Below are 20,203 nucleotides of genomic sequence, written 5' to 3' on the forward strand. Positions count from 1 at the left end.
TACAATATTAGAATACAAATTACACACATTTAGGACAAGTCAGAGCCTTACATTGATTTATTTTGACGCTATTACATTCATGTACATTTTTAAAACAGTCAAAATGTTTGCCTTGGCCACTCTAGTGTTAAATGTAAAACCTGCGTGCATAATAATGCAACGTTTCTTGGCCGAAACTGTGTAGCTCTACTAGGTTGCACTGAACTGAAAACCTGCAGTTTATATGCAAATGCGCACGTTTCAGGGACCAACCCTTCAGAGCATATCAGCAAGTGCAGAGGGAGTTACAGCTCAGTTTCTTAGACTGACTGAGGACATACAGTGAGAGTCGGACGGGCGCAAAGAGCACAGAGGAAAGCTCATATCATCTCAAAAGCGAAAATAAGTGAATTCTTCATCAGAGCAGACGTCAGAGGGACAACTCAAGAAAAAACAAGTAAGCTTCTATGGAATAGATCTCTTCAATCACTTATTAAAGTAGGGCAGGGCAATAGAAAGTATTGAGTTATAGTTTATCGGCTTTAGTTTGTAGAAACAAACTTTATGGACATTTGATTTCCTTTAAGATTGATGTTGTTTTTCTTATTCATGCTTATTGTATGTGGAATTTCAGTGAATATCGTACGATCGCTGTTATTTTTGCTATGGCGAATGGCTGACTGCACAGTCAAGTGCCCGGTCTGCTGCTTCCCACTTCCCAGCCCATGCATGCATTGGGACGGGGTGCGCAGCGCTGCGCGTAGGCTATATCACTGGTTGTTCCCAAACGTTTTAGCTCGGGACCCAAAAGAGAAATTTGATGTCTCCCCAGGACCCAAGCAAGTGAAAATAGCAGACCTACAAGCTCACAACGCGTACCGATGCGACGCGTTGTGAGCTAGATCGGCTATTTTCACTACTTCTTAAACATTTGTTTTCTAGTTAATGTAATTTCTTAAGATTTTTTATTTATTTATTCATGAAATTATCTCGAAAAATCATTGAATTTGTTTTTAATTCATGAAACATTTTTAATTGTTCTTGGAATGTTTTTTATAATTTTTTTGAAATAATAGTAATTAAAAACAAAACGTAGGAAACAAAACAATAAAGGGATATTTACTCGTGACCCATAAAAATGTCTCTGCGACCCACAAATGGGTCCCGACTCCCGACACACTGTTTGGGAAACAGTGGTCTACCTCAACCTATCCAAAGCCGCTACCATGAACCTGGCATCTGATAAGACAACATCTTCTAGCGACGTGCGCCAATAAATTGCGCACGTGCTTAGCGTGTTTTGGATTTGGTTGATATCATATCACTCGTGCGTAACCGTTACCAGATAAACTTCCCGGAAAAGAAACGGGAATTTAAATGTATTTTATTTGTTCCGGTGAAGTTCACAGGAAAAAAAAAAAAAAAATCAATTCACATGAAACTAACAATAATAATAACAATAAGCCCTTTGGCCCCAGAAAATCATAACCTCCTCTGGAGCGAGCTCCTCTGACCTTTTATTATCGCACCTGCAGGCAGCACTCTCAAGAGAACTAACCAGTGGTGGAAAAAGTAGCTACTCACAAGATCAATACTGCAATGTAGAAATAGGCCTACTCTGTTACAAGTAAAAGTCCGGAATTAAAAATTTGATTGAGTAAAAGTTAAAAAAAAAGTACTGGTATCAAAATATTTAGAAATTATGCAGAATGTCCCGTTTCATACATTTTCAAATGTATAAATTGTATACAAATCTGTTGAAAATTGCAGATCTACAAGCTTTACAATGCCTGGCATGTATGCCAGGCATTGTGAGCTTGTAGATCGGCTATTTTCAAATGGCCGAAATAGGGCTGAAGTTAATGTATGTTTTGTAATAATAATCAAAATCTACAAAGTAACTAACTAAAAGTTTTCAAATCATTGTAGTGGAGTAAAAGTACAATATTTGCCTCTGAGATGTAGTGGAGTAGAAGTAAAAGTTGGCTACTGAAAACTGGAAATACTCGAATAAAGTAAAAAAAAGTACCTCAAAATTGTACTTAAGTACAGTACTTGAGTAAATGTACTTAGTTACTTTACACCACTGGCACCCATGCAGTGCGTGTGCTTGAGAGACAGACAGACACAGAGAGAGAGCAAGAGAGAGAGAGTGGTGAGGATATAGATTAAAGCCTATGTGCTGTTTGTGTTATCTGATGGTGTGAGTGTGAAGGAGTTAATGAGCTTGAAACCCGTGTGGATACCTGGCACCTCCAGGTATTTTCCATATAATAGAAGGGAATTAGACAGATACCAGTGTGTGAGGGTGCATTTTAGCATACAAAATCCCTCAATTAGAAGGGATCAGCATCCTGCAGCTGTTGCAGATAATGATTTCAGCAAGAGTGACTTTGCTGAAATTTCTTATGAACTGTATCATTATTATGGACAGACACAGGAAGGCAGGACTCAGCGCCATAACACAACCTAAGTTTCCCTATTGATAAATGAATACACTGCTGCTGCAATGTCTGAGGAGGAGGCGAAAGTTAAAACAATTTGCCTACATTTTACTCTTATGTACCTGTACTCGAGACATAACAATAAATAACCTTGAACCTGATGGGGATGAGATCTCATCAATGCCTGTCTTTGTCACTAAAACAGATAGAATCACATACAGCTTTCGAGGACGATGCTGTGCATATAACGCACATTTCCCATTCTCCTACACAGGCAGCTGTTTTAAGCGGTCACATTTCACTGCACTCTAACCCGCTGTGACATCCAGCGGTCAGTGACCCTTTTATGTAGCTGTGTGCACAGTAAAATCCTCCGTGTTAATTTATCCATTTGTAACTCTGAGCGTGTACAAATGTAACCAAATCGAACCTTAGGGCTCCCCCCGCTGATGTTTCCACACATTTCACTCATTGGCCAAATGAGCTTTCAGTCAAAAGCAACAGGAGGATTAAGGACCCCCGGTGTACTGGTTATGACCCCTCACCTTTCACCCCTTGCCCCTCACACTGAGGCTGGCAGTGAGAGGTGCCAAGAAAGACATCACACCAACGAGTAAAGAGTCTCGGCCATCCTAGGTCAGGTTGAGGCACCATGACCCCCTGGGCTCAGTGTAACCACACCAGTCTATTACACAGTGAACTCCTTAGTGTTAAATGCAACCAAGAGAGGGTACAAATGTTACATTTGTATATTCTCTCAGAGGATAAAGGAACACTGAGGATTCTGAGTGTGTAGTACGTGTGTGTCCACCCTGCGTGTGTCTTTTATTAGTTTCAGATGTTCTAACTTGACATAGTCAATGATATGAGGAGGCTTTTCTTTGATCCTTGGGGCGGTGTAAACTCCTCTCTCACCCTCTCCTTGCTCGTTTCAAAAGAAGAAGCGGGGCATGGGATTTTTTTTGTTCCTATAACAAGCAGGAAAAGCAAAAACATTCTTTATTGTGGCATCAGGTTTCCCACCCTGGCTCGTGCTATATCTCGGAATGCCCGGAACGCTCCGGAAATACACTCTGTTTGGGTTTCCAGGTCCCATTTCCTCACGTCTAATCTGCACTCTATGCTTTTTGGGGGCTAATGTAAACATTTCTGGTGCTGCCCCCTGCCCGTGCACATCAAATATGGACTGCTCCTAAACTCTCCAGTTATCACTCCACAGTAGACTCCATTTAAAGTTTTTAAACTCATAAGAACTGTGTTTTTTTAATTTATGATTTAACTACGTTAACATTCTTCAGAATCTAGTAGCAACCACAAGAGCCTTTGTGGTTTTATTAGCAAGTCACTCATTCAAGTGCAGAGTGTATTCCGCAATATTCCAAAAATGCTGTGTTTTATGTGACAGCAAATTGTCTCCAGTCACCCTCTAAAGGGCCATTCACACTGAGCACTATAACTATAACTATAAAAACATAGTTTTAAAAGTTATTCTAAGTCAAGTGGATGGCAGTTCACACCAACTATATAAAAAAAAATACAATGGTGAACGCTATAGTTATAGTTATCATTATAGTTACAGTGCTCAGTGTGAACGACCCTTAAATCAGTAAAAAGAATGAAAACAAATCATGTGGATCCCATGTGACCAGTATATGATGTCAGTCATCTATGACGTATCTATGAAGTATGACTTCATATTTGGCCAAGGTTTCAGCCCGATCTGACTGCCATGAGCTTGCAGATTGGCTATTTTCGCTATTATTCACGACCAAGTATGTAGGGTTAAAACTCTGGGTGGTTATGCGTGTCTTTCAGTGGGGTTGATGTGTACTAGTACTAAGCTCATGTGTTGGTTCAACAGGACCTGTTCCAGTGAGAGGCGTTCCACGGCAGTCTGCTCCCAGGGCCAAGAGATGACGAGTCTGAGCACCAGCGAGCTGGAGGAGCTGTGGGAGTCATTGGGGGAGGGGGACATGAACTTCACAGGCGAGCTGGGCAACATATCGAGCGTGTACGCCACAGTGTGCGTCAATGCAGTCAACCGCAGCTTCTTGCTGTACACCATGTGCATCCTGTACCTTTTCATCTTCATCATTGGCCTGGCGGCTAACGCATTGGTCCTCTGGGTCAACGTCCGCTCCCAAAGAGACTCTGCCCCTCGCCACGAGACGCACATGTACATCGCCCACCTGGCGGTCGCAGATCTGTGCGTGTGTCTCACCCTGCCTGTGTGGGTGAGCTCACTGGCCCAGCACGGCCACTGGCCCTTCGGCGAGGTGATGTGTAAACTCACGCATCTGGTGTTCTCCGTCAACCTCTTCAGCAGCATCTTCTTCCTGGTGTGCATGAGCGTGGACCGCTACTTTAGCGTGACGCGGCGCGGAGATGGCAAGGGAGGCAGGCGTGGGAGGCTGATCCGCTGGGGGCCGTGTGTCGGGGTGTGGCTCTTTGCACTGGTCGCTTCGTTGCCAGACACCTTCTTCCTGCGTGCTGTCAAGTCGTCGTACGGGGACACCATGCTGTGCAGGCCGGTGTACCCAGAGGACACCCCACATGAGTGGATGGTGGGCATCCAGCTGAGCTTCATCCTGTTGGGTTTCGCCCTCCCCTGGCCCGTCATTGCCGTGTTCTACACCCTCCTGGCCAGAGCGGTTAATGCCTCCTCTTCCTTATCCTCCTCCTCTGCCTGCTCGGCGGTGGATCACGAGCGCCGGGTGAGCCGCAGGGTGATCCTGGCCTACATCGTGGTTTTTCTGGGCTGCTGGGGGCCGTACCACGCCGTCCTTCTGGTGGATGCTCTGGTTCAGCTGGGCCTGGTGCCTCTGAGCTGCGGGCTGGAGAACGTGCTGTATGTGGCCTTACACCTCACCCAGTGCCTGTCCTTGCTCCACTGCTGCTTCAACCCCATCCTCTATAACTTCATCAACAGGAACTACCGCTATGACCTCATGAAGGCCTTCATCTTCAAGTACTCCACTAGAACTGGCTTGGCGCGCCTCATAGAGGCCTCCCACGTGTCCGACCCTGAATACTCCGCTGTGGCTCTTGACAACCCGCCACAAATCTGAGCTCCATTCAAGCTCGGTAATCAACCCCAGGAGACTGTCTCTAAATAGCGATGACATAAATGTAAACCGATCGCTTCTACCGATCGCTTCTAGACAGCCTTTCAAGTTAATGTAGATGTCTTTGCCCATAAATATTGGCAGGATGTCAATTTAAATTAATCTGACCAGGTTTTCATGCTTATATACAGTAATATGTCTGCAGACTGGCTCTCCAACCTTGATGGACAGAGGTGTAAAAAAGCACTTAGAAATGTTATGAAGAGAGTTGTTCCCTACTGTAAAAGGTTGTTAAAGCCAAAACAGTGACTGTAAATTTGTATCTCTCTGCAGCAGAGGTATGGACCAATCATTAGCTATGTAGTATTTTGCATTGTGTATGTGTGCATTGTGTATGTGTGTCTTTGTATGTTCATCATGCGCATGTGTCTGTACTGTGTGGGTGCTTGTGTATTTGAGTGGATCTGCCTTATTTGTAATAGAGGGCTAAAAATGTTCCTCCATTTTGTACATAGTCAGAGGGGCATTAAATACTGTACCATTACTATTGGTAGAATAATATTAGTCTTTGTATTGAATCATATTTATATTTTTTATGCTTTAATCATTTTGCATATCCTGCGCTGTGATTCCAAGTTCTCATGCATTTGATAATCTGCATTATGCTTCACTCAAAGCTGCCTCGTTATTTTAGTTGAGTCACTGACTGGCTCAATGTGCCAGTCCTGCTGTCAGATTAAACTATCACCTCACGTCCTAGTGATGAAACCTTCAGATAAAGAACTCTTAAGTTTTCAGCTGTTTTAGGCCTCTATTTAATTGTCTATGAGACTGTATGTTAATTGTATGTTACTATGTTCACAGATACACCGTAGACAGTAAAATCCAGAGTACATATTTGTGTTAGAATGGACCCTTTCGGGGTCTGTAAATATGTACCGGATTTTACTGTGTAGTAGAAGTTGGGTCTTTTCAGATGACGTATAACAGTCTATCTCGAAATGAATTTGATTAACTACATGTGTGTGTGGTCTGGTTGCCGACCGAATCCTCTAACAGACTTGTATGGTTCTTTGCCTGAAGGCTTCAGTTCCCCTCCCTCATGTCCCGCCATCTAGGACTACTGACCTGAAAGAGAGGAAAGTATACATAGCTCCAGTCCTGTTTTGAAATACAGTATACAACTGAATAGTGATTGAACGTGCCAGCTAATTTTAGCATCAGCGCTAAAAGTTAATGGCGCAAAAACGGCACATGTTCATATGGTATTAATCCTGCTGTGTCAGCAGCACACAAGCCTCAGACAGCTAAGCCTTTATGACCAATAACTGAGAACAGCTTTACTGCTCTCTCATGTAGGTAGCAGCTGTGGTGTATACAGCTAAGTGTTTTTTAAGGACTGAGTAGCAAGGATAACTGAGTGCATGTGCAAGTCCAAAGATATTTCTCTATGTATATTAGCGATTTACTGTATGTGTGTGTCTGTGTGTGTGTGTGTGTGTGTGTGTGTGTGTGTGTGTGTGTGTGTGTGTGTGTGTGTGTGTGTGTGTGTGTGTGTGTGTGTGTGTGCGTGCACGCGTGTGTGCGCGAGAGAGAGAGACATAGATATAGGGAGAAGAAGTGAGGCCACACAGTCTGCGTCACATAGCTCAACACAGAGAGCTGATGTTTAATCTGTCATAAACATGGAGATATACAGTTCACTCACTGTCTGTGGTCGGAAACACATTTTGTTTGATATGTTTCAAAGAGCACATCGTATCATCTAAATCGGTTACGTATGTATACTGTTACACTGAAAAGACTCTGCGTTGAGATTAGAAATGAATGAAGACATGACCATGTGCCTACAAGAACAGAGGCATTCCATTGGTATTGTAATGTCTACCATGTGTTTTGTTATATATTAAATATGAAAAAAAGACCTATTTTGCCTTGGTGTGTTCTTTAACTCTTGTCAAACTCAATTCATAACTTGTAACAGACATTCCCCTGATATTATATTAGATCCCTTTAATACAGATTTTAAACCACAAACCCGAACTGCATTCGTAAGACAAAGTGAGGCAAATGTGCTTCTCGTGACAACCTGGTGCTTGGACATGAAGTCATACAGACTAATGCCAAACATAAGTGTCACTTGATGCGCTTAATCCCATGTAATTTATGGACTGTATCCTCAACATGTCACGGTCCAGAGATGGACCATGGCTTCAACATCGACTTTACCTTGACACATAGAGGGCACATATTTTTCAATTAATGTCACCATTAATTCATAGCTTATGTAGGCATGAAATCATCATGAGCCAAGAACAGAGAAGGCGTTACAGAGGATTTGAGGGTTGGTAAGACAAAGTGCCATACATCATTGTGTGAAGCAGCTATAATAGCCTAGCACTTTTACACAGACAAATGCACAAGAACTCATGGGGCGCTATTCTATCTAAAGTACATCAGAAGTCCATGTCCTACAGCATGTGTCCAATGTCTCAGAAGTAGACTGAAGCTGCAGACAGACTGTATGAATGTAACACACACCCCTGCCGCTCTGATGATTGAACAGCTTTTGTTTTAGTTGGCTCAGTCTGAGGCTGTGAGTTGTTTGCTTCCCTTTACAATTTGTCGGCTGTGAATGATTCCCTTCTTGATATTCCTGTCGGTAGGACATGCTTACCGAGAGCAAGTCAAACAGTATATTATCCCAGAGCTAACCATCCGCACAAAGTTAAACATGCCCTGTGTGAGTGAAATATAGAGCTTGGAACTCCGGGGCAAACTCCATCAAGTCTAATGTCAAACCAGTCTACTTTTGAGACAGAGTTTCTGTCTTATCAGCTGCTTTCAGTTCTCACCATCAGGAGCACACACGCACACACCCCTGTAAATCTCTGTGATGATCTATTCAAATGCTGCCTCAACTCTGAGGAATAATATATATGGCACAGTAAGTGATCCTAAAGCTGATGAATGGCACAGTGAAAGTATGGCACAGCAGATGTTATATGTACAACGAAATTATCTGTTTTCCAACTTATAATCCTGCTTTTTATCAAGGCCCTCTATGAGTTATAGTACACATTGGATGTTGCTTTCTCTTTTGATTTGATTTAATATGTGGAGATAATGGGCCACAAATGAATTTGGTGCAGGGAGTATTGCTTTATGGTATATTGATGTTCCATAGTGGACTGATAACACATAGTGGACTGATAACATTTACAATGATTAAAGACACAGGGAGTAGAGGTAAAGAGCAATCTAGCAGGAATTTAGGGGCAGGAGTCATGCTGCTCCTCACTAGGAAAGCAACCCTTGTGCTTTCAGGGGTCCATAGGGAACTTAATGTGATTTAAACCTGTTTGCACATTGGTGTGTGTGTGTGTGTGTGTGTGTGTGTGTGTGTGTGTGTGTGTGTGTGTGTGTGTGTGTGTGTGTGTGTGTGTGTGTGTGTGTGTGTGTGCGTGTGCGTGCGTGCGTGTGTGTGTGTGTGTGTGTGTGTGTGTGTGTGTGTGTGTGTGTGAGTGTGAGTGTGAGTGTGAGTGTGCACTGCATGAATTGCAGTGTTGGATGCAAGTATGGGTTGAACTTGTTTAATGACTGCATTCAGTCCTGTTTTGTTCAATATGGGCCCTGGGAGGAAGGTAAAGATGCGGCCACACATATTAAGTCAAATATTGTATTTTAACACTGTGATAATTGCTGGGCCCCTCTGTCACAATTCTGTTTTAATTAGTCCCATGTTGCAAATTCATTTGGATTTTGTTTTGTTAATTCCTACCACATCCCTGAATGGATAATTGTTTCATTTGTGGATTTCTTTACGATAAACCAAATAACTGAACTGGCACAATTGATACTTTTAATTTATTCCGATAAGCCTTTGGACCCAGGAGATGTTTTTGAGGCACCTTTTGGATTTGGGGAGTTGTGCGATTATCTTTGTTTGTATGAAAGTTGGCTTTGGCGTTAAATGGGAATTTGCTTTATTGACTTCATTTAGTTTCAACTTTGTGAATATGCAGCTGGTTATCTCCAATGTAATGACAATTTAATATTTTTCATATAGTCAGTCAGTTTGTTATTGTTACCTGAGCAACCATCATACACATACACACACACACACACACACACACACACACACACACACACACACACACACACACACACACACACACACACACCACACACACATACACACACAAAATAACATTTATACACAGCACAGCAAGCTTTATAGCTACAACTAAATTGTTTCTGACCCATTCCCAGGGTTAATTCTCAATCAAGTTTGTGCTTGCTTCAGTGGTTCTGGGATGAATTCCATATGTATTGCAAATGAAAGGCCTTGAATTATTAATGAAGCTGAAGGAGAACAGCAGCTGCTGTAGCTCAGAGGGAGTTTTTAGTGTGAATACAAGAAGCAGCCGAAGAAGTAGGAGGATATACTTTAGTGCTCCGTGACTCCTCTTCCCTCCCGGAGAAGGGGACGAGTGTTACAGACAGATGTTGGGCAGATGCTGAGCTGAAAGAAAGTCAAAGAAAGTCGGAGGTGAAAGGCCATCCAGTCTGAATTTGGATCAAACATCACCAATCAAGCTCATCATTTACACAGCCAGAGCTTATTTAACTTTCCAACCAGGCCTGGTAACATTTCCTTCCTCAGCGCCACAGACTATAATGGAATACAACCACAGGAACTGAGGTGTGACTTCTTTTGAGTTGTGTTAATGTGTGAGTATGATGATGCATTATGGAATGTCAGAAAGTAACGTTAGACGATCCAGCGATCTTTTTGTTTACAGAAAGGGAAAACAGATTGTTCCAAATAAAGACGATCATTAAACACAACCCACAAGCCCCACAAAAGGGAGATTCATAGTAACATGTATTAAAAAGACTCCCCCATGGACCATACGGTACCACACACGGTCCAAACAAAGATTGACCTCTAGAGATTTGCCCCATAGAGTTTCAAAAACAACCATCAAATCTACCCTGAAAGATAACCTATGTCATGCTTTTTGATCACTGCTGCCTATGGCCTGTAAACCTGAAAATGCTTCTCATTCTTTCTTCACCATGAGTGTGAAAGTTCTAAGTTTTTCCAGACCCAACACTCACAGCCGTAAGCAGGACACACGGCTGTGAAGCCTTGATATTATAGAGGTGATTTATGCCATGATCCGTGCCTGAGCTGTGGATCCGGTATTTAGGCGGCACTTAATTCATCTGACATTCCGTCCAGTAAAGAGAGCTCAGCCGGACGCCTGCCTATATAGCTCACCCCAGATCAGCAGCACGCTCATGTCAGCGTTAATGATGGAACTTCAAAGCCGTGTCCGGGAAAAGGGGGCAGCTGTGTGGTAACTTAGAGAATGCACATGACACTACTAAACTATTTTCCAGCATTATTATGACTCAGCTACGTGAGTATTCAGTGATGTGTGTGTGGTTATTATACGTTCTTGTCACGTTATTGAGTTACTTGCATACTGTACTTTTTTAACAATCCCCCCTCCTTATCTTCTCCATTTTACATTTTTCTGACAGGCCAGACAGGGAGATAATGGGAATTAATTGGACCATAAAAGACACAAAGCTGTAATTTACTCAGAAACCCTGTTTGCTCTTCTGTGGATGTGTTTATCATAGCAGTCTGTCAATCATCCCTTTTATTCTTCACGAGATAATGAATACCCTACATGCAATGCTTTAAGACACACGGTTACTATATGACACTTAAAAAGAAGTTAAAATAAGGGTGATGAGAAATGTGGAACACAGCTCATAAGAGGCAAATTCAGTGACACCTAAAAATATCGAAGTATTATTTGGCTCCTGTTCCCTCATTCCCTGTACTGTTTGGTGCGTGATGGTGTTTGAGCAGATGAATGTTCTCTGTCTGGGGTCAGACTCTGGGTTTCCACAGTAAAAACATGACTGTTTGCTCAGACAAAAGCAAGCCAACCCATGCAACGCCTTTAGACTAGTCCACACGACATCTCTGAACCAGAACCCTCCCTAATAAGGTTTATAGCTTTATAAACTCCCAGTCGCATTCCTTGCTGCGACGCAAGACATATACAACACACGCAAGAGGCCTCTGTAAAGAATAGCCAGATGGAGTGTAGTGTCTCGGCTCACACACCACAATGTTTGCATGCACTTACAGTACAAACACATGCAAAATGGAGTATATGCTCGCATGCGTGCGCGCGCACACACACGCACACGCACGCACACGCACGCACGCACGCACGCACGCACGCACGCACGCACGCACGCACGCACGCACGCACGCACGCACGCACGCACGCACGCACGCACGCACGCACGCACGCACGCACGCACGCACACTGCACAGAATGAATGTGCATGCACACACACCTGCACTATTGATTGTACTCTCTGTTACATGCATTATACACATACGTATACAGTACATGTTTCTGATGATGAGATAAAGCCCTCTGAACTGAATGCTTTATTGAATACACGTTAACACTCTCTCTCTCCCAGGGGATACTGAAATCCATATACTGTAGTATATGTTGCCAAAAGCTTAATTAATTTCATTGGCTTTTTGCCTGGAAATCATTACACGACATTAGGAGACACAAAACTCACAGTGTATGTAAAACAATAGCCCCAAATCAATCCAACCCCCAAAAGGAATAGAGGGGAAAATAATGAGGAAGACATAACATGGCTCAATGTTACATCACAAAGGTGGCGGATTTGGAGATTTAATCAAAGCTTGCATTGCTGTTGCTTGCATTAATATGTGTGATGTTATGGTTTACATAGCTGCAGATGTGATTACATTGAAATATGTCGTCCTTGCCCATCAACCATTCACATGCTTTGTCACAGACACCCCATTGTATATATCCAAGCTTTCAACAAACTCTGTCACTGACGACGTGTCAGTGTTTAGGTTCCCTTGTCACTGAGTAAAAAAGAGTCTCTCTGTCTCTTTCTTGTTCTCTCTCACTCTTCATCCTCCTCTGGATAGTGGGGTAGTGACAGATGCTGGTATCAGTGTGGCTATCACTTTACAGGGGAGTTTCTCTCTCTCTCTCACACACACACACACACACACACACACACACACACACACACACACACACACACACACACACACACACAAACACACACACACACACACACACACACACACACACACACACACACACACACACACACACACACGCACACGCACACGCACGCACGCACACGCGCACACACACACACACACACACACACACACACACACACACACACACACACACACACACACACACACACACACACACACACACACACACTTCACACCCCAGGGTGGGAAAGACGGTCTGGATTTCATTCAACAAAACACCTCGAAGTGTCTTGACTGAAACAAGGGATCCCTCGTCAGGATCAGGCCTCCGCAGTGGAAGGCCCCTGCACCATCGTCATCACCATAGCACTGATACTACACTTGAGAGTGCTCTGTCCCGACACTCACTCTGTGCTTGTGGCTGTGGTTGCAGGTCCATACTAGCTCAGGCAATACCGTGACATGCCTAATGCATCCAAGTGTGATCGGTGAGTTTTTGAATGCAGAAATGCATATGCACAAACACACTCTCTCTCACACACACACACACACACACACACACACACACACACACACACACACACACACACACACACACACACACACACTCACTCAGTGAACTGGATTTGAACTTTCCCTAAGTGGAGTAGATAACTGAAAACTCTGGTTCAGAATTTGAACCTCCCGTGTCTCACTGGCTGAGGTCAGCTGCGGTTGGCCTCCATTGTGCACGGCATAAAGATGCCTCAACTCACCGATGACCAGCTCATTCAGGTAACCCCCGGTGTGCTGTTTCTGTCACACTCCTCTGCTTGTGATAAAGGAGAGTTTTCCTCGCTACTGTTCCGCCAGGCTCGGTTTCACCACATTCAATAAACTTTTGTGTGGTATGACAAATGAGTTTGTAAAAAGAAAATGTCTCCTGCGGAGTAAAACTGAATTGAATTGAGATGAATGGGGATAGGAAGTTGTAGTTTCCGGGTTAGGGGCAGGGGGGGGTGGGGAGGCAGGGGTGGGGAAGCTGAGAGGCGGCACGCCCAATATATCTGACACCAAATCTCAGCATTCACCGGCACAATTGACCTAATGAAAACACACCAGAGTTTGTATTCCCCCTCGGGACTTATATTTTGAATAGAGCATTTTCAGAGGCTGAAGGGATTGTAGCCCCGTGCCCCCTTTTCACCCCCTTAAGCAGCCTGGTTTTAAATCACCTCATGTATCATTTACTGCTTTTCTAGCCTCGGGTCGCCACTGCGGTTGTCACAACTGTAACCTTGGATATTTTTCATTGTTAAAATAATACAGATTTGGTTGCAGCGAAAGAACGACTTCTATATCCTTGCGAAAAATGTATATTGGTATTAGCATTAATAATAGTTGCAAAAACTATGTGAATATTCTATCAAACCAAAGAGTAAAATGGCGTGGAAGGAATAATATTGATATGATTCTATGCAGGAAGCTCAGCCACATTAGAGAGACTAGAGAGGGTCATGGGCCTCAGTAAACCACATTCCTACCCTGATCTTTAAACATGGTTAATTTAGTGGACACAGGGGGTCTTGTATTGGACATAGTAACATACTGGACATTCCTCCTTGTATTGAGAATCATCCCAGTGGAACTGGATGAGTGACCATGATAACCCTGCAATGGTGCCCCATCAACTGTTACCCAGGTGACATAGACCATCAAAGGACCATTGGGGTCCAGAGCCAAGGGAGTGTCAGTTGGATGGGAAAAAATATGAAATGAGGAAATAATATATATGCTCTGACTGTAGTGCATTGTACCACATGAACACATTTCCATTTTTGCTTCGTTTGGCATCCATACAGGAACTCACACCTCACACACACTTCATTGTTGACATTCACAGGCCTGACTGCACACTCTCAAGCTGAGAAATACAGCCACACTGAAAGGTGTTAATATAAGACACAGGGGCCCTATTTTGGGCGAGGCAATATCTCTTATTTAAGTCCACCGCCCACGTCATCATGATTCAGACATAACCATAAACAAACGTGATACGCCCAATAGGGCCCGTCACTATGACTCAGACATAACCATCAACAAACCCGATACGCCCATATATACTGTAGGCATATATGGCGATCGGGTAGTCCAGAGCCACAGATCCGACGCTATGCCCATATATGGTCATACGCATATATGTGACCGACTGACTTCAAACTCGGCACGCGCATCGGCAAGGACTCAAGGGAGTGCGGTGCCCGCCGTCTGGATAGGCGGTTGTCCAGAGCCGTCAATCCTGCCGATATGTGGTCCCATATATGGGAATAAAAGTGACTAGGACTGACAGATACAGAGGTCTTCATATATGGGCATATAGGTAGACAGACAGATAAAGAGATCTCCACACTGTATAGGTACAAAAGGGACACAGATAGATGGGTACAACGGGTACAAGGCCCTGTCACTATGACTCAGAAATATCAGTCAGATCGGCGGTGTGACGTAGGTGTGAGGGCCGCGCAGCGGCCCGAACCTCTAGTGGGCATTAAAGGGTCACAACAGACAGAAAGACAGACAGATACAGAGATCTGTGGATTTATAGATATTTCTGATGATATATACGTAACTGCTGATCCGACTGACTTCCCACTCGGCACATGAACCCCCTCGGGTCCTCTGCGACACACACGCCAAACTATGTGAAGTCAGACGGTTCTTGAGATATACGAGGGCAACACAGACACACAGATAGACAGATTCCGAGCATTATCGATGGATGAGTTGAACAAGGTCATTAAAATCTTTGAAAATCGTTGCATGTTCAATTCTGAATACAGGTCAAACAAATGTATTTTGAAGGGGAACATACAGTACAGACACAATGTGAAAGCCAGGACACTGTCCTGAAGAGGTTCCCACAGGAATACAATCAAAAGACGTTTGTAACAACATGTGTCGTTGTAATACGAACAATCGTCTTGAAACTATATCCAGCATTATTCTCAAGATACAGACTGGGTTTGTTTGGAGCCTATTATGCACATGGTTTCATGTTTTTGCCCTGCAAGCATTGCCGGGCAGATTTCAACAGAGGCAAATGAGATGGTGGAGAAACCTTAAAATGTTGCCGGACTGGCCTGTAAACCCATACCTGCCTCTGTCAGAGACTGATGAATGAGCACTTTCATTGAGTCTGAACATGCTAAATAAAGGCTGCAACCCAAACCTAGCTTTCCATCTTGGCCTTAGACTTGGTACACGGGTCAGGCCTTGTTGCCGTAACACTATATGAGGAGTGGGGGTTCTGACAAACACAAGTGCAGGGCATGAGGTGTGTGTACAGGTATATTTTTTACCGTCCTGCACTACAGTGTTAAATGGCTTTCCTTCACATGTCTGTCACCTTGTAATCAATAATCCTAGAATGACACCTAAACCACAACAGCCATCAGTAACCTGTCATTCAGTCACACACATGCAGAAACGTGATCATGCACTCACACGTTCGCACACACTAGCGTGCAAATGCAAATGTATGCGTGCGCACGCGCTCACACAAACATACACACACACTCAAAATTACCATCATCCATAACTGTCTGGAAAAAGTGCTCAGACAGCACACCTATGAACACACAGCAGCTCCAGTACTGCCAGGCATCATCCATCACCTCGGTCCAGCAGAGCACGGTCCACAACTAGAACACACGCAGAGAGAGAACCTGACTCTGACTCACACCAGGCCACACGCTGGACACACACACACACACACATACACGCATGCATACACGCACACACTCCACTTACACACAATGTACTGTTCAGTACATGAAACTTTCCTAGTTTCTCAGTGTCTCGCCCTGTCTTTTGCACTGCATTCTCTTTCACCTCCCTCATTTTCATTATTGTGGGTAAATGAATTTCAGCCTTTAATCTGCTTAATTAAATCTTACATTCTTACGTCACTTACCAGCCATTCTTAGCAGATACTGTACTTCCTGCTCTGTGGATTATGTCTGTAGCATTGTGTATAAATAGCACTGGAGTTGGTGGCCTCATAATGGAAACACTGATATACACATATCAAAGGGCTCCCTCCTCCCATTCACATCACACACTCATTAATCAAGACCTGTGTTCTGCAGGCGTTTGTTTGTGGGTGTGGATGTATGTGCAATTGTGCATGCATGATGCGTGTCTGCAGTGCACATGTGCACAGTATGCTTGCATACATGTCCTGGTGCATGTGTGCGTTTGTGTGTGTGCGCACACATGCGTGTCTGCAGTGCAAGTGTGCATAGTATCCTTTGCATGTGTGTACAGTATGTACGTGCTGGTGTGTGTGTGTGTGTGTGTGTGTGTGTGTGTGTGTGTGTGTGTGTGTGTGTGTGTGTGTGTGTGTGTGTGTGTGTGTGTGTGTGTGTGTGTGTGCGTGCGTGCGTGCGTGTGTGTGTGTGCGCGCTCGCATGCGTAAAAATGTGTGTCATGGAAGTTCCATATGGCAGAACAGTTTATACTTTCTCACGAGGGCAGCCTCGCTAAAAGCTTCAGGTGGCTTGAAATCCGTGATTTAAGTGAAAGGTTCAACCTTTGTCTCGGATTTGTGCTTTAGCGCTACCAGAAGTCTCTGCTGTTTTTAATCACAAAACTGGATTGTCATATTTAAAGAGAACACAATCTGACTGAGCACGTTGGTAAAGGTGTTCATGACTTATGTGTCTGAGTTAAAGTATCAGCTTTTCTATTCCATTAGCATCCGTCATGAGAGTTTCAGTGTACATTAGAGCACATTTAGCCCACTACAGTTGCTCTTCCAAAGATGATTCCCATCACCTGGTTCTCCTCAGATGACACAGTGCATGGACTTATCTCGTTGATAGCAGAGCCCTGCTGGCAGCATTTTAACTACCGTACAAACATTAGGCGAAAATAGCCAATCTACATGCTGACAACGCATCGCAATGCGACGGATTGTGAGTTTGGAGATCCCTCCAAGAGATTTGGTCCGGAGGGAAAAGGGGAGGGGGCCAAGTACAGACTCCTGGAGGACCCCGGTCAGCAATGGGTTTGAGTGGTTATACAAAACACTTATTTAGGTGAACCTGGGAAGAGTCGTTGTTGCCTGTCAATCTCTATTCTGTGAGGCTCCCAGGAAGTTGTGTGTCTGTATCATGCAGTTGAGGCACTTTCTCGAACGTGTGTGTTTGTGTCTTTCTTGGGCTTCTGGAAGGCACATTTTTGTTGAAAATGACTGACAGGGGCATGATCGCATGTTTGTGTGTGAGGCGAGCATGTTGGGGTTACAGTGAAGTCCCATGCATTGTGATCGACAGGGGCTATGATGGCGAGATAGAAGTCCTACACTAGAGATAGAAGTCTAGTGGAGGGGGGGGGGGGTCAGCAGTTTGAGTTCAGGGACAGGTCAGCGGTTCTACAGGCCTTCAGCATTACTTCACCCTACTGGGAACCTCTCTGAGTGTCAGGTAGACCGAGGGGTCCTGAGAGAGCTGCCATAGCTGTCTATGGTGCCCAAAAGACAAATAGCCCGTCTCATGAGAGAGGGGGGGCGTCACCGTTCAGTCGACAAGTAGGACTCCCTCTAGTAAATCTCAGTGTTCTAGTAAGAGTTTCCTTTTGTTGTTTGAACCCCCCTACTCTTACATCATTTTGTGTTTTGGGCTTCTGTGGTTGATTTATAGGCCACAGGGATGTGTGTCAAAGTTGCGCCAAAGAGTGACATTTGAGGCTATATAAATGTCTTTACAAGAGCATTGAGATAGATAGACCTTTATTGATCCCACGGGGGAAATTCAGTTGGCATGGCAGTATCGCAGTTATGAAACACAGGACAGATACAGATTTAAAAAAATTAATAAGAGTAAACAGGTAATACTGCACAGAGATTAGGTATAAAGTACCAAAAACCAAAGGAGATTCAGGGTCTTGCTTGACTCTCTACCCTTGGACCACCTGGGATTCGCATGAGGTATAGATGTAAAAGAAGTCAAAGTACACTAACATTGTATCAACAGTGTTGACAGTGTATACATATAAATATAGTGTAATCTATCTCCAGTATTCTGGATGAACAGTCAATCCAGTGAATAATGAGAAATTAGATTATCAAAGTGGTGCCATAGAGTAGTGATTCTCAACCTGTGGGCCGGGGCCCACTTGTGGGCCGTGAGGATATTGTAAGAGGGCCTCCAAATAATTGCCAAAATACTAAGATTTTAATGATATAACGTTGATATTTTTCTTAAAAATTCGTTTTCATTGTGATAGCTTTACTGATATACGTATAGGAACTTAAAATGCATGCGGCCCACCCATCTGACCACTTAACAAAGTTAGCTTTCTAATCCATTGAGACCTGAAGCCGATTCTACATGTCTCCTAAATCTCAAAAAACGTACGTGTCTATATCAGTGGTGCTCAATCTTTTTCCTGTCAAGGACCCCCAAAATTATATGTATTTGGCCGCGGACCCCCATCAAAATATTTTGTTCCAGGGACCCCCCAGAAGCAAAGATTTGAGTTAAAAATGTTCGCTTTAAAAATATATATATTCAAAGATTTGCACACATTTTCACGAATTTTCAAAAATAAAGTGTAAAATAATGCTTTTTAGCTCAAATCTAAAAATGACACAGTTCCAGGTCTTAATGGGTTAACCCACCAACGGTACACACCTTTATGCCTTCAAGCCTATTAGCAGGATAATGATACCTAAGATAGGTCCCACCCTCTCAAAACAACTTTCATCTGACCTAACATCACTGAACATATTAAATCCTAATGGAAGATTTAACACAACCTTATTGAATGGAGGGCGATGCGGATTATAGTATTAAGTTTACCTATTAATCACTTAGGGAACACAGACTAAAGCTCTCGATTCAGCCTTGGTCATACGTAACTATGAAAATGGGTCCCTGATGGCACCGAGTTGGTCTTTCCTAAAAAGAAAAAAAACAAGAAAGAAATTCCAGCTCAGAACACAGAGTTGTTGCCAAGACAATGACAGAGCTCTCCCTGTCTTTGTGATGTAGTTTGGTGGCGTTATTCAATTGTGTCTCTTATCCTGTGTCTGCGCTGAAACTTATATTCCCATTGGGCACAGCCATAACAGTAACAGTTATCATATTCCTATGACCGTACATATATCTATTCATAAATGGGTGGTTGAACATTATGTTCTGCCTTTATATGCCATAATGGGTTCCACATATAATGGGTTTGACTACTCCCATTGTAAATCCTACACACACACCCCTCCCCACACGCGCACATGCTTTTTTTTGTTTTTTAAGTTACCTTTTACTCTTGACATGAAAGCAGAATGCTGCAATCAATGAAAACCCACAGCATATATTCAGAAGCTTAAAGGTTTCATGACGGTCAGTTTTACCACACATTAAAAGTATTTGTCATGGTCCTTCAAACGTGTATAGAAAGTTTTAACAAAAAATTCCACTCCATTGATCCATGGCAGGTGTTTTTCTCTCACATTTCTAAAGCCTTTTCAACTGCAATGAAAAAAGAAATCTTTGCCTGCGGGTGTCGCTGGTGAGGGATTTTGCCTGTCAATCATCGCCTCTGCTCCGCCCCCCCCAAAGGAAAGGATAGGG

The 20,203-nt window shown here is 43.5% G+C and overlaps 1 protein-coding gene across 1 annotated transcript; it reads left to right on the forward strand.

The window, feature by feature from the left end:
• The first annotated feature begins 309 nt into the window (after positions 1 to 309).
• Positions 310 to 7,412, forward strand: LOC308106120 (atypical chemokine receptor 3-like). The gene is made up of 2 exons (XM_080457155.1): positions 310 to 436; positions 4,285 to 7,412. Exon 2 carries the CDS (start codon positions 4,337 to 4,339, stop codon positions 5,489 to 5,491), a length of 1,155 nt encoding a protein of 384 aa, XP_080313281.1. The 5' UTR covers positions 310 to 436; positions 4,285 to 4,336; the 3' UTR covers positions 5,492 to 7,412.
• Positions 7,413 to 20,203: the final 12,791 nt, after the last annotated feature.

This window comes from Gymnoscopelus braueri (assembly GCF_963280865.1).
Source record: "Gymnoscopelus braueri genome assembly, chromosome: 18".
Lineage (NCBI taxonomy): Eukaryota > Metazoa > Chordata > Actinopteri > Myctophiformes > Myctophidae > Gymnoscopelus > Gymnoscopelus braueri.